Here is a 15,092-nt window from a genome sequence, read left to right as displayed (position 1 = left end):
TGAAGAGGCGGAGGAAGATTTACCAGCTGATCATGTGACCTGTCAGCAGCTCGGTCACATGATCGGGGATAAAAAGAGGTTCTCAGAGCTTCACCAACATGAATCATGTTCCTCACCGTGAACAGTTCATCAGCGTACTCAGAGAAGCTGGAGGACTCTCTGTGGGACGAGGCCGATGACCGTGAGCTTCAGCACATGAGTCTCAGGAACACTCCCAGAAACCTGCTGGCGTGCCGTCCACACGTGCAGGTTACAGCTCCACCACAATGGAGGTGGTCCGTCCCAGCCAATCATGGACGCCGACACCGATGATGTTTTAAAACGTCAGTTTTAAATGAAACGATAAACTCAGAAACACGTCGTCCCACTTTGAAGTCTCACCTGAGTCGTTTAAACTCATGGATGCTTTGGCACTAATGTGTCTCCATACAAACTGGAGATAAGGATGGAGTGATGGATGCGCTCATGTTTCACTTCTTCACACTAAGTTTAGCTCAGGAAAGCCCCTCGTCTGCTTCCTCCTCCTTCCCTGAGGTCACATGGCTCAGTGGCTCAGGAGCATGCAGCACCATGGCAGAGGTGCATGATGGGAGAGCAGACATGTAAAAGAGGCGGTGGCAGCTGACGGTAACGGCTCGCTGCAGCGTGAAAAACAAAACCCCGCCTCCATCACAGCCTTCTGGCTCCTGATTGGACCATTTCAGGAAGCAACAGCGTTTGTTTAATTACTTTATTTTTAAAAAATGACAAATGAGTCACAAACAAACAAAAACACCAAAATACAACATCTGCAAACACATGTTGCTGTGTTTGGTTGCAGATGTCGTGTTTAGTTGCAGATGTCGTGTTTAGTTGCAGATGTCGTGTTTAGTTGCAGATGTCGTGTTTGGTTGCAGATGTTGTGTTTTTGGTTGCAGATGTCGTGTTTGGTTGCAGATGTCGTGTTTTTGGTTGCAGATGTTGTGTTTAGTTGCAGATGTTGTGTTTTTGGTTTCAGATGTCGTGTTTGGTTGCAGATGTTGTGTTTTTGTTGCAGATGTTGTGTTTAGTTGCAGATGTTGTGTTTAGTTGCAGATGTTGTGTTTTTGTTGCAGATGTTGTGTTTAGTTGCAGATGTTGTGTTTAGTTGCAGATGTTGTGTTTAGTTGCAGATGTCGTGTTTGGTTGCAGATGTTGTGTTTTTGGTTGCAGATGTTGTGTTTAGTTGCAGATGTTGTGTTTAGTTGCAAATGTCGTGTTTTTGCTTGCAGATGTCGTGTTTAGTTGCAGATGTTGTGTTTAGTTGCAGATGTTGTGTTTTTGGTTGCAGATGTTGTGTTTTTGGTTGCAGATGTCGTGTTTAGTTGCAGATGTCGTGTTTAGTTGCAGATGTTGTGTTTTTGGTTGCAGATGTCGTGTTTTTGCTTGCAGATGTTGTGTTTTTGGTTGCAGATGTTGTGTTTAGTTGCAGATGTTGTGTTTAGTTGCAAATGTCGTGTTTTTGCTTGCAGATGTCGTGTTTAGTTGCAGATGTTGTGTTTAGTTGCAGATGTTGTGTTTTTGGTTGCAGATGTCGTGTTTTTGCTTGCAGATGTCGTGTTTAGTTGCAGATGTCGTGTTTAGTTGCAGATGTCGTGTTTTTGGTTGCAGATGTTGTGTTTTTGGTTGCAGATGTTGTGTTTAGTTGCAGATGTTGTGTTTAGTTGCAGATGTTGTGTTTTTGCTTGCAGATATTGTGTTTAGTTGCAGATGTTGTGTTTTTGGTTGCAGTACGTGCCATGTGGTGCCTGCAGCGAGCGTGAACCAGCTGCTGCAGCTGCTGTTTGTTCTGGTCATTAATCAGCAGCGCTGAGAGGAAACAAACCACACTTCCTGTTCTACTTCCTGTTGATCAAACTCAGTTTCAACCGCAGTGCCAAGAAAAGAAAACGGTGCATGAGGTCTGACACAGGCGACCTGAGGAAAACCACACTCCAGAAAATGAGCTCAGGTTTTAATTTTAAACCAGGTTAATGGTTAATAAATAATAATCAGTCCTGAGGTCACGATCAGTCGGAGCGATGAAAACAAAAAAGAAAAATGTACCAAAAGTATGTGGACACGTAGTTAGTATACAAGAGGTGGACGTGGCACCGTGGAGCCTCGGTTTCTCTGTCCAATGCGTGGATCCTTCAGTCCCACTAACTTAACCTTTGACCTCATGGCTGTTTGACAGGACACGTGGCTGAGCTGTTTCAGTTTACACTGAGGGCCGGTATTCTGTGTGATCAGCGGCCTCGGCGTTCCTGTTTTGATGGCGCTGCAGAAATCTTTCAGCGCTCCCGCTGACTCAATCTCTAACTCCAGTTTTGACGATGTGGAAGTAAAAATGTGCGTTTCTGCAGCGACTTCTCGATCCGAGCTGCTGACACGAGCCTCAGCGCGGAGCTGAAGGCGTCTCCGTGGGTCACCTGACCTCACACTGACTCTGCTGCAGACTCAGGTGAGAGAGGCAGACGTACGAGGGAATCTGGAATCTGTTTGTTTTGTGGATTCACGTCAGAAACACGAGTCAAATAAAAGCTGCTCAGGTTGGTGGGAGTAGAGAGCGTCGCTCAGGTGTCGCTGCGTCGGACCGCAGCAGGCGATGTTTGGTAAACGCAGAGAGGAAGGATGCATGTGGGCGGAGCGGGTGGGGATCAAACCACCAGCCCTCTTATTAGTAGGTGACCTGCTCCACCTACAGCCACCCTGGTCGCTCTCTCTTTATGATGAAGTGAGAAACTCGCTTCCTGCTGCATCTTCTTCACACACTTCCACAAACATTGTAGAAGAGCTCAAATCTGCAGGAGGCTGACGGACCCACAGCTCTGCGTGGCGCCCTCTAGTGTGTCAGCCCTGTAACTGCACCTGTTGGGTCAGACTAACGTCTGCACACCTGAGCGAGCAGCAGGGATGAGGCTGGTTTTCTCTGAATGATCTTCATGTCTGCTGACTCTGATCGAGGTCGACTGTTTTAAACAAGAGATTTTCTATTAATGCTATTGGCTGATTGCTGACACACACACACACACACACACACACAGAGGGGAAATGATAATCTCTGTCCTGTGATTGGATGTTGGGATGGTTGCAGCACTTCCTGTACAATGAGGAGTTTAACCTGCACGTTCACATGAATGGGGCGGAGCCAGCAGCATTAGACCAATCACAATAAGCGATCAGTGTATGGACAGCAGAACTTGGGCCTGTGTGAGCGACTCGATCGGATTATTACTGATCAATGACGTTTTTATTGTTGTTGCCGGTCCTGTTCGGCTCTTTTGCATCAGAATTAGAAAGATGCCCGACGGATTTACTTTACCAAATGGACCATCCCAGCTTTGCCTTATTGGTCTATTTGATTCACCTTTTATTGTTTATTTTATTTTTTATTTTCACTTGTTAGATACGGGACAGACTTGACTGTGGAAAAGAAAGAGGGAAAGAAAAACAGCGGAGTAGAGGGACGGGGATAAAGGGCAAAAAACAAAAACCAACAAAACAAATAGACAAAAAATCCATCCATCGATCACCTGTTGAGAAAGAAAAAAAGAAAACAAGCAGAAGAAGACGAGAGCAATACAATAAACAACATCATGATGATCTATGTGAATATGACAGTAAATACTAAATATTAAACATTATTGTGCAGCACGTAAGATCGACAGCCCACAGTGTGCTTTGAGGTAGGAGCCAAAAAGGGTGTAGTTTGTGTGTGTGAGCACCCGTGTGTGCACCTGTGAGCATGGACGCTTGTTTTTAAAAGGTTCCTTCATGTAATGATCTACTAGAGGGTGTGGGGGGGCCACAGCCCCGTCCTCCAGGGCATGAAGCAGGTATGGAGGAGATCAAGAGAGGAGAGCTCCTGCAAGATGACCTCTGACCTTGAATGAGTGTCACTCTTGAAAGGTCACACTGATGTCTGGAACAAACAGCCTGGGTTCTGTGGTGCGTTCACTGACACAAACAACAATCAGAAATTTAAAAAAACAAAAACTGTTTATTACAATTTGAATTTCCCAGCATGCCTAGGGGCGGATACAGACGGGGATCAAACTGTCTGAACTGTGCTTTAAATAAAGTTTTACGTTTTGTGTGTTTGAATCAAAACTTTATGTGAAGAAGCCCAAACACAAACCCGAGGAAATCAAAAGTTAAAATTTCAGATGTTTTCTGTGCAGCCTTGAACACCTCACTGCTGACAGCTACTTCCTGTCCGACCTCTGACCTGTTGTATTTACTGCTTGCAGGATTTAAGAAACACTTAATCAGCATCCAGCAAGCGGCAGGAAGCAGCTGATTACATCTGAATGGACTAACAAAATAAAAGTCTGGCTGTGAATAACAAAGTAAGAGTCCAAGACGAGCGCCGATGCCACTCCCCCTAAGTCCGAACCTCCGCCTGATGTAGAGAGGGCGGGGTAGAAACCTGCTTCCTGCCTGGGAGAGGCGGAGCTTCAGTGGCTCTTCTTGGACGAGCCGAAACCAGAGAAGCCCATCACTGCCGCCATCTCTTCGTCCTCCTCGAAGTCCACGTCCTCCTCTGCCCGTCGCTTCCGCTCCTTCTGCTTCTCCTTCTTGTACGCCTTCGCCTTCTCCTCCTAAAGACGCAGCACAGACACCCGTGAGGAACGCGCTCGTCCCGAAAGCCTCACGAGATCCATAAAACTCCTCCTCACCTCCTCCCGCAGCTCCTTCATGCGCTCCTCGAAGTCGTACTCCTTCTGCTTCTCCTCCAACTTCTTCTTGTTCACCTCGAATCTCTTCTTCACCTGATCAAGAGACGAGCGCTCCACCCGCATCGACATGCCCAGGTTCCTCTGATCTGCTCACACACACACACCACCTGCTGTTCACACTGAAGAACATCAGCCATGATGTGCGTGACACGATTTTCAAAATAAAAGCCTCCTCTCTGATCAGGTGTTTTTGGCTGTGAACTCACGTTTTTTGCCGTTGATGTGATCCAGGAAGTTGATGGAGTCTTTGACCACACAGTCGCACACGTTGCAGTAATACCTGAAACACCAAAGGAAGAGAAAAGGTCACCTGTATGTTCTTGCTCTGCCTATATAAGGAGAATGGCGGCAGCAGCTGAGCAGCCCAGACTTTGAGTGAGGTCATCAGATACGTTTGTGTGACAGAACAGAGCTCTACTGATCTCAGCTGACAGTGTGGGCGGAGCTTGTCCTGACACTGACCTCCTTGTCAGTGAGTGAGCCTTCATCACGCCATATTTTCACCTGTAAAGCAGCTGCAGCTGACCTGTGACATCACACATCACGTCGTTCAGCTTTTGTTTTGTTCTCAGTCTGCACGACAACTTGAAGAGACGATGGCGTGTGACTCTGGTCTTACCCGCCCATCTCGGCCTGCGGCGTGGTCTTGGTGATGACGATGGTCTTCCCCAGCTTGGACTCCAGGTCCACCTTGTAGTCCCGGTGACGCAGGAGGTCCCGCTTGACCGGCGGCGCCGTTTTTCCTGAAGGTGCCAACATGTGACAGGTTAATACAGAAAGTGAAAGCCTAAGCTCCTCCCTCTGAGCGGCTGATGTGCTTACCATCTCGCCGCTCGCGCTCCCTCTCCTCCACCAGACGTTTCTGGGCGAGGTTCTCGTACTCGTCTTTGTCCCATTTCCGCCGGAAGTCGTTTTTACTCGACTGGAAGAGAAAGAGAGACGCTGCTGTTACCGCGCGCACTTCCTGTCAGAGCTGATCACAGAGTGGAAATCACAAGAAACATTGATTCAGTGACATGAAATCATTAATCATTTCTGGTATTATTGATTAGTCCCCATTCAGAGGTTAAAACACGGTCTGAGCTCCAGCTTTTATTTTTAACTGCTAAACTTCTGTCATCCTCTATTTGATGTATATAAGATTTAGACTGGGTATTTACGGATGTATATACATATATATACACATACATACATAGACAGATATATGTGTGTGCGCGCATTGGGTGGTTTACATATTGTTGTGATTTACATTGCTGTGCTTGAGGTTCAACTGGAACCAAACTCCTTGAATGTGTTTGCACATATACACGACCAATAAACGTGATTCTGATTCTGAAAATAAAGACGTCTAACTTTCACCTGCTGCCACCTCTCTCTACAAATCAAACATGTGGCTTATCACTAAAATACAGATCATCTTAAAGTCAGAAAAGCAGCAAGTCTTTATATCTGAAATAAAAACATTTTAATTCAAGCCTGAGCTGTATTCCTTGTTTTGAGGTAAAGCTTTTATTTTGACAGGCCGGAAGTCACACCGCTTGCGCTAACATGCTAACACTGATCAGCTAATCTCTTTCCGTGCTGCAGGAGGGACAAGAACAAACACGAAGTGCCAAGCAGCAGAGAGTGGGTTAACGAGCACTGGAATAACGTTTAGAAAACGTCTGGAATGAAACCGGAAACGCTGAACAGGGTCACGGTTAGCATGCTAGCTGCTGCTAGCTAAGCGCGCTGCAAACAGCTGTCTAAAGACGGAGAACCGGCTTGAACTGGACCCGGTAACAACCCCGACTACGACAAATCCCGAGAGTGATACACGCCCTGCTCACACCGCCGAGCTTTCATGTGTTTTCTCTAAAGAAGAAGAAACGCTCAGAAACTCACCCCGCTGCCTGACGCCATCTTGTTTACTTGTGACCGGAAATGACAGCAGCCGCTGTAGCGTCATTTTTTTCAACAGAGATAGAAAGAGCGCCACCTACAGGAAAAGAGGAGGTGAGGATATGAGGCCCCAGCGCGGACAGGAAACAGATTTGGTCAAAATAAATCCCATCAACACCCGCGAGGACAGAACGAAGCCTTCATCAAACCATCACTGCTTCAGTCTCAGCAGGTTTACCAGCCTGCACATCTGCACGACGCCTGGAGCACTGACGGCAGCGAGCTCTGAGCTCAGCGTCAGGACCTGTCAGGACTCTTGCTGCAGCATTTTGGATTAGCTGAAGGTTTTTCAGGGAGTTTTTAGGACTTCCTGATAATAATGAATTACAGTCGCCCAGCCTGGAAGTAATAAATGCATGAACTAGTTTTTCAGCGTCACTCTGAGACAGGATATTTCTAACTTTAGAGATGTTGCACAAATGGAAGAAAGCAGTCTTACATATTTGTTTAATATGTGCGTTGAAGGACATATCCTGGTCAAAAATGACTCCAAGGTTCCTCACAGTGTTACTGGAGGCCAAGGTAATGCCATCCAGAGTAAGAATCTGGTTAGAGACCATATTTCTAAGCTTTTCAGCGCCGAGTACAATGACCTCAGTTTGATCTGAGTTAAGAAGCAGAAAGTTAGAACATAAGAAGATCCTTTATGAGCTCCACTAAAGTTGTTTCTGTACTGGGATGAGCACCGTTCCTCTGCAGATCATCAATGAGCTCTTTCAAGAGTTTTTGATGGGTTGGAAAAATGTCTAACGTGATAAATATGGAGGATTAAATACTGTTTGACTGTATCAGTGATAGGATGAGGAAACTGGCTCGCTGTGATATTCTGAATAAGCTGAAACAGCAGAAACAGGCCTGACTGCAGCACTGATCTTAGAAACAGCCATAAATATGTTTCTGACTTTATTTACTTTATTTATTGTTTAGAGCAATAAATTTAATGTAATTCCTGAAATAGAAAACTGTTAGCGTAACCAGGTTCATTTTAAAGCGCTAAGGTGAGGCCCCGCCCTCCTCGCGGCCCCGCCCCCTCCGCTCCAGGTGCCGCTCATTAAAGGCTGTGAGAGCGGACCGACGTGTTCTGTGAGTCCGAAGATGTCCGCGAGCAGAGTGGAACCGGCAGAGCAGAGCCCGCCGCTGTCCTCCAGGTACGAGTGTGTCCTCACCTGCAGCTGAGCTCAGCCAATCACAGCTGGGATTCTCAGCTGCACCTGTTCGTGTTCCGTTTGTTTGGCGTCTTTGTGAAGTTGAGCGGCCGAAGCAGCCGAACCGCGGACATGTTCTCGGGCGGCTTCGTCTCGTGTGGTTTCCGGCTATTTGTTCTCTTTAAACACGCGCTGGGTCTGCGCTTCGTGACGTCAGCTCTCGGTATGAGTTTGCGGACTCACCTGTGTGCTCTGTACCTGCAGCGGGGACCCGAGGCTTCCTCTGCCCGGGTCTTGCTGCCAGGCTGCCGGTGTTGTGCCAGAAACTGATTTCCAATGTTTTTGGTGTTTATGTGTAACATCTCTACGCGTGTCGGTGAGCACGGTCCTGGCGGCCAGGTTACTCTTAAAAAAAAAAGATTTTTTTTTTTAACTGGACGGATAAAGGTGAACACAAGTCACTGATTGGTGCTTCCACCCTGTTACAGGAATGCAGTTTGTGGCTCAACATGACTGGATATCATTCATGAGGAAACGTCACACATGATAGACCAACAACTTATTTATGTCAGTTTGAATATGAGCAGTGAGTGTTTGGCGCACGCCGCCTCAGACTGTGGAACCTCTGCACTGACTTTAAACACGCTTAAACTCTGAAAGCAGCAGCTGGAAGCTGCGAGTCAGTGACGAAGGACCTGAGCTGTGACCTCGTGTCCAGACATGAGTGCGACTCGTGACGAGGCCGAGCTCACAGGTGAGCAGGGACGCACTCAGGACGTGTGGTCCAGCTTTGTGTAGTTTATTAATATGAGCTGTTCCATCAGTGACTGAAAACATCTGTAACATCTGCGTGCTGAGACGGGGGTGCTGACGTCTCAGGATGAGGCTGACAGACGTGTGACCGCTCGCGTAGCAACAGAAACAGGAAATGATGTAGAGTTTCTTCATGGCGCTCGTCCACAAACAGAAACCTGGGCTGAAAGCAGTGAGGAGGGGGTGGAGGGAGGGGTCTCGTCGGCCTGGATGAGTCCAGGTGTGAATCCTGAGATCTTAACCCCCCATCATTGTGTAACACAACGACTCTGACGAGGGGGGTCAGCGACCCTCTGAGGGCTCTGAATCGCTCAGTGACCTGAGGTGAGCTCGTCTCACCTGGACTCTAAACCGGGTGTGTCTGCTTGCAGCTTCCTCTTCAGCCCGTGGTCGTGTGTCTGCGCCAAGGGCTGGTCGGCGGCCATGTGGAACAGCCTTTCTGACCCGGTGCTGACCACCACCGCCTCGGGATGCTCCGCCCCCGAGCCGTGGCTGCTCCCCGGCTGCAGCTCCGTGTACGACAGCCTGGTCAGGTATGAAATTCTCCTGCAGAGGGGCGGGGTCAGTGTAGCGCGGCAGAGACGGCGCCCTCTGCAGGCCGTGGGTTCTCCTGACGCTTTTCTCTTCTTTGCAGTAACGTCTCTCCGATACCGTCTCCTCGTGGCGCCGGTGGCATGCGAGGACAAGAGCGAGTCATCAGCGGCAAACCACGCAGGTATTTGGCTTCTTTAATCCAGACTAACGAGCCGTGATCAGGGTCAGCTGATCCTGCGTGACTGAGACCTGAAGGTCACCACAGGTGTTCTTCCTCAGGTCCTCCATCCTGGAGCGCTGCATCCTCAAAGTGTCCACGAGCAGCGTGGCCGTGGGGACGGACGACGTGGACAGCAGGAGGTGAGTACGAGGGACATTCAGAGGTTCTGGCCTGCTCGGTGCATCACCTGCATCAGGTGGCAGTAGGCCACGCCCCTGCAGCACTGCTCGCTGCTGGAGTCTCTTCTTCGCTGGGTTTCCGTGTTTAATTTGCGGCTCTGTGAAGGCCCCACATCAGCCGCTGTTACCCCCGCCTGCCGGACCCGACCAACACGGAGACCAACGCCGCGGTTCTGAAACGGCGGCAGAAACAGATCCAGTACGGCAAGAACACCAGCGGATACCAGAACTACATCCAGCAAGTCCCCAAGTAAAAACCCGCAGCATGGCGCCGAGAATCGGATGACGGTTCCTCAAACGTCGACGCTGACACGCCTCTCTGGTTTCTCTCCTCCTCAGACACCTGAGGGATCCTAAGCTCCACCCCTCCACTCCTAACAAGTACAGGAAGTACAGCCGGCGCTCCTGGGACATGCAAGTGCGTCTGTGGAGGCGAGCGCTGCACCTGTGGGACCCTCCGACCGGCGCCCAGCCGGACGCCGCCGACACGCCGGACCCCGTGGAGCAGCTGTAGGTGGAACCCAGCGCCAGAAAATGATCCTCGTCAGCTGAGGCCTTTCTGTGACATCATCAGTGTTTCCTCTCTTTAGGCAGAGTCAGCTGGAGAAGATGACCTCTGACCTCTTTGAGAATGTTGGAGATGAGCAGAGAGAGAAGGAGACGCCAGCATCTAAAGTCTCCTCTGTGTCTCCTCTGCTGGCCGCCACGCCCTCAGCGCTGCCTGGAGCCTGGACCGTCCCCGTGACGCCGGTAATCAGTCACCAATCAAATTCTTCGGCTCATTAAAGATGCGTTAACGTTATTTAACGTCCTCTGTAAAACACAGCATCAGCTGATCGGTGACTTTATTCATTCCTGTGTTTGTTTCCCGTCAGCCGGAGGCGAGCCGCCGGGCGCTTCGCTCTCCTCCAGGCCTGAACTACTCACTCAGCAGTCAGCTGACCACCGATGACAGCATGACCGACTGGCTCCATCTCCTGATGGAAACGGACCACGGCCAAGGTGAGGTACCTCAGCCAGCAGGGGGCGACTCCTGAGGGCGAGCCTGCTGGCTGGTTTGGGGCGGGGCTTGGTCAGATCCAGAGGTGGGAAGTAACTAAGTATTTGTACTGAAGTCGAATTTGCAGGTGTTTGTGTTACTTGCACGGTTCGTTTAGCTTTGACAACAAACAGGATCCACTTTTACTTTGAGTACTTTTACTTGAATAAAAAAGTTGTGCTCACTTCCTGTTTGTCGGCTCACCGCCATCTTGTTTCTCCGTGCAGACTCTGATGACCAGCAGGTCCCTGTGTTCTCTGACCAGCTCCTGTGGAACCCGTACTGACCACCCGACGCAGTCCTCGCCCTCGTTTCCTCATCGTGTCTTTTTAAATGTGTCTGAAGATTAACTGAACGACAGCAGGGATCCGATTGGCCGCCACCCCCCTTCCCAGGTGCTGAGGTTTCCCGGCTGCTCGTGAACGCGTCGTCAGGGCGGACAGCTGAACACTCTGATGCACCTGAACGTTGGACCTCATGAAGCACTCCTCACCTGTTCTGCACTCGTTTCTGTATCGACTCACTTTGGTGTCACTTTGTTGTCGTTGCTCCACCTTCACCTTCGTGCTCTGCTGTCTGGCTCAGGCTCCTCCCCCTCGCACCGCCATGTTTTTTCTCAAAAACGACCCCCTGCTGAGTGGAGGGGAGCGGCCATCTTTGTGTTTGAGTTTTCTTTTTACTCTTCCTACTTTTTTTGCTGCTTGACTGTCGAGAGCAAAGCTGAACCATGTGATTAATAAAGGCGTAAATAAAGTGTTACCGACCCACAGGCCGACTCGTTCTTCTTCTACTCTCCATAAAAGTGTTGGACATGCAGAGGTGTTCACTGAGGGTGTGCACCTGTAAGAACCTGGACTCAAAACACAAGTTTGTCTTCTGTCCCATCAGAATATCTGGGTTTGTTTTCACAGAAAATCCTTAAATGTGCAGAAGATGAAGAAGCGGCTCGTTTAAATCTGGTTCTTGCTTCTAAAATGCAGCTTTGAATAATATTAAATTTGTTTTTAATCTATAAATGGTTTTTACTCGGTCTGACTATCCACTCATTTTATCAGGTTTGCGTATGTTTTTAAAAATAATAATAATAAAAATAAGTAAAACCTAAAGATGAACTCCTCCTTATTTCTAAACTAGATTTTAACACTAACAGTTTTATTTTAGTTTGTACAGTGAAAATAAATTTGACAGCTTATTTAAGTCTTTTTGCTTCCTCTTTGTTTATAAAATATTCAGATTTTAAAAATATAATATTAATAAAGAGAATCAATTTTTAAGTTTCAGCCACGTATTATTTATTAATTTTTAGTCTCTACTCTTTTGTTTTCACAATTTTTACTCATTTTTCGTTATTTTTAATGTCCCGGTGTCTGCACGGTTTTCCGAGGTACCTCCGGTCGGGCCCGGTCCGCGCACCGTGTCTGCGGGTTTGCCCTTTAACGCGAGCTGCGGCGGTAAACAAGCCTTCGCGGACTCCAGCTCCCGTCATGCCCCGCGCGGCAGCGTTCTCGGAGATTCGCCCCGGGTTCGTGCGGCAGGTTCGGCTGTGCTGAGCGGCGGCACTGCGGACCGGATCAAAGGATCAGACGTAAATAAACGGCAGGTGCCGGTGATGCGCTGAAGCCCCGCCCCTCCTCCGCTGGCACCGTAGCTGTTATTTATGAATGCCCGCCGCTCACGGGCGTGTGCGCGCGCAGTCCTCGTTATTATTATTATGTTTTAATAACGGAGACCGGACACCGATCCAGGCAGATGTGCGGCTCAGTGCCGGAGCCTGCGATGCCCGCTCCGCGCGGTTAGATTCCCGCTTCGGTCCGCTGTGTTCGACGATAATACTGGGTCGATACACCGAACACAGAGCCGTTCGCCGGCCCGCTGCAGCCACAGGAGCCGCCTCACCCCGTCAACCGACAAGGTAAGCACTGCGCCGGGCCGGAGGGAGCGGGACTTGTGTCCGACTCCGTCCCGCAGCATCCCGCCGTGTGTCTCCCCCTCTCGCCGCTCCGGGAGCTCTCGGGCCGGCCACACGCCGTCAGCACCGCTGTTCCGATCGCTGTTGACGGCCTGCGGTGGTTCTGCTGAGCATGGGCCTGTGAGGGGTCCGGTGTGTGCGGACGGCCCTGGCCTGGGTGATGGCCGGAGGCGGGACAGACACCGGGAGCATCAGTGATGTTCGTGGGTTGTTTGTGACACCATTAACGGCGGCTAACGGGTCAGCTAGCAGCTAACCCGTTAGCCGCCGTTAGCTACTACCTGCCGCCCTGTTCGCTGCTAGCAGCCCGGCACGGGCCCCCGGAGCCCGGGAGGCGGTGGAGGAGGCAAAGCCGTCACTCAGCGGCTCCCATCCTCCGAGCAAGATGGCTGAGTTTATTGTGCCGACCTTGAGCGGAATAACGGGATGACTTGTTATTTATAGCAGCGAGCTAACGGCTCAGGTGAACTGCTGGTGATGTAACGGTCCGCCGTCATAACACAAACCGGGGTTTGTGTTTTTTTTCATGGAGTAACCCTCCACAAACACACCGCCCACCGGGCCGACAGGTACACGGGCGGAAAGCATCCCTCATTAAAAGCAATGGGATGCTTAGCCACAAGCTAACAAGCTGTTGGGGGTGCCCGCCGGCCTCGGTCAGCCCGGCTCGGCTCGGCTCTGCTCACTGTCATCCGCATGTACCCCGAGCCGATATTCCCCCAGCAGAGCCGGGCTAACCAGACCCCGGGGTTCCGCCCCGATGACGGGGTGATGGTCCCCTGTTCTTGGCCCCTGACCTGGTTTACAGGAGCCCCAGGGGGTCCACGAGTAACGGAGTAACGGTACTCAGTTACAGCACTGATGCAAGGCTGCAACTGGAGAGTAACGACATGAAGGAGTGAAACTGTTATTGTTATTATTATGAGTGTTAACTGTGTGACATAATAAAGTCTAATTTCATGCGGTGAGCGGTCCAGACTAATCTCTGGGACCTTGTATCCCTTTTGAGGTTATTTTTGTGTAATTTTGTTGTCAGGTTTTTGTTTTTGCTCTTTTTGACATTTCTTTTCCGATTGAATCTCCAGTCCTGGCTCTTGCTGTTGTTATGTGGGTATGCCTCGTGTGTTTGTTCTGCAGTTTTCCTGCGTCGCTTTGGGGGTCTGGGTGGTTTTATGTCGCCTCGACGGCGGTGCAGGTGGTTTGTAGTCTCTGTGAGCTCCTTTTCACACTTTAGTCTTTTTTGTTGTTGTTTTTGTCGGTCTCAGATGTGTTTCCTCCAGTCGTTCACGGTGGTTTCTTCAGGCTGTTTGGTCGTAGCGTCTTTAGTCTTTGAGTCGTTTCACTCTGTGGATGTTTTCGTGGGTCTCTTACAGGGGTGAAAATGAAGAGTTTATTGATGTTCATTCTGAGGTTATTGTCTCCACCGTCACTAATTGCACTCTGTGTGGTCAAATATTTGTGCACGTTGGAGCAATTTCCCCTCTTTGTTGTGGTCAGGTCAGCAGTGGTCAGCGCCCACACACACACACACAAACACACTCATGAAGAGAGAGAGAGTATGCATAGTATACAAACAGCCATCATAATTCCTCATACAATGAGAACAGGACGAATCAACAATGACTAATTAATATTAAAATCTGTAACATATTGTTTGGAGGTTAGTCTGTTACTGTTGCTATTTTTACCATTTCTTCTTGGAGCAACTGTAACTCACATCATTTCCTTAAAGATTAATAAAGTATTCTGACTCTGATTGGTTCAGGATGACCTGCCATCATCCAATCACACATCTGCTTACCTGCATCTGTTGCTTGTTTCTCTTCCTCTTCTTTTCTCTTTTTTCTAAACTGAGCACCTGATGATTTGAACTTTTCTTGTCCATCTTGGTTTTAATTTTGGACTCCAGTATGAACACAAATCCCCCAACTCGAGGATCAACACAACCTAACCTAACAGACCTACACCTTAGTTCACAGATTCACTTTGTCTAAGGTTTATTTCTGGGATTTCACACAACCCAGGATTCAGATCATGAATCCATGATGGGTTTGGATTTACAACATTATGAAATGTGCTCTATTAGGAAGCAGCAGGTCTTCCTCCTCTTTCGACGGGTTGTGTGAGCACAAAGCAAAGAAAAAACACTTTATTTCCACAGCGAGGGACAATAAAGGATATTTCAGTTTCTATTGTGTTCTACTGCAGAAACACGAGCAGGTAGCTGCGGCCTGGCTGTTTGCTACCTTCAGGTCAGGCTGTGGCTGCTGTGCCGGGTTCTTCGTTAGCTTAGCATTAGCACGGTGTGTGTGCAGATGCAGTCTCCACTTTAAACTAGAAAAGTCAAAGGAACGTTTACACGCCGCAGACCTGTTCTCCTCCTCTGACACGTGACCTGCAATCAGCTGATTGTAGTGCAACCAGAACTGATAAGCAGGATCAATACACACACAGACGAACAATCCCAAACAGGAATCTGACTGTGGGACTGGTTCCCAGTGCTGTTTGTGGGC

The 15,092-nt window shown here is 49.1% G+C and overlaps 3 protein-coding genes across 3 annotated transcripts in view; 2 read left to right on the top strand and 1 right to left on the bottom strand.

Moving 5' to 3' along the window:
* Positions 1-3,980: 3,980 nt before the first annotated feature.
* zmat2 (zinc finger, matrin-type 2) lies at positions 3,981-6,721 on the bottom strand. Its single transcript, XM_006808271.3, has 6 exons — positions 6,624-6,721; positions 5,562-5,661; positions 5,359-5,482; positions 4,946-5,019; positions 4,680-4,825; positions 3,981-4,601 (listed from the first exon to the last, which is right to left on the bottom strand). The coding sequence occupies exons 1-6, from the start codon at positions 6,639-6,641 to the stop codon at positions 4,458-4,460; spliced, it is 606 nt and encodes a 201-aa protein (XP_006808334.1). The 5' UTR covers positions 6,642-6,721; the 3' UTR covers positions 3,981-4,457.
* Positions 6,722-7,667: 946 nt separating this feature from the next.
* Positions 7,668-11,235, top strand: slbp2 (stem-loop binding protein 2). Its single transcript, XM_035915549.2, has 9 exons — positions 7,668-7,828; positions 9,010-9,171; positions 9,273-9,353; positions 9,452-9,532; positions 9,678-9,821; positions 9,911-10,081; positions 10,162-10,321; positions 10,447-10,573; positions 10,838-11,235. Exons 1-9 carry the CDS (start codon positions 7,776-7,778, stop codon positions 10,894-10,896), a joined length of 1,038 nt encoding a protein of 345 aa, XP_035771442.1. The 5' UTR covers positions 7,668-7,775; the 3' UTR covers positions 10,897-11,235.
* An 875-nt stretch (positions 11,236-12,110) lies between these two features.
* fam53c (family with sequence similarity 53 member C) overlaps positions 12,111-15,092 on the top strand; it is a 13,505-nt gene continuing 10,523 nt past the window's right edge. Inside the window, exon 1 of the mRNA XM_087847608.1 lies at positions 12,111-12,522. The gene's annotated coding sequence lies outside the window, so the exon portion shown is untranslated. The remainder of the gene's footprint in view (positions 12,523-15,092) is intronic.

Source organism: Neolamprologus brichardi, chromosome 10 (genome assembly GCF_056152115.1).
Source record: "Neolamprologus brichardi isolate AB-2024 chromosome 10, ASM5615211v1, whole genome shotgun sequence".
NCBI lineage: Eukaryota > Metazoa > Chordata > Actinopteri > Cichliformes > Cichlidae > Neolamprologus > Neolamprologus brichardi.
Note: the sequence above shows the minus strand (reverse complement) of the source record. Positions and strands in the feature narration are given on the sequence as shown.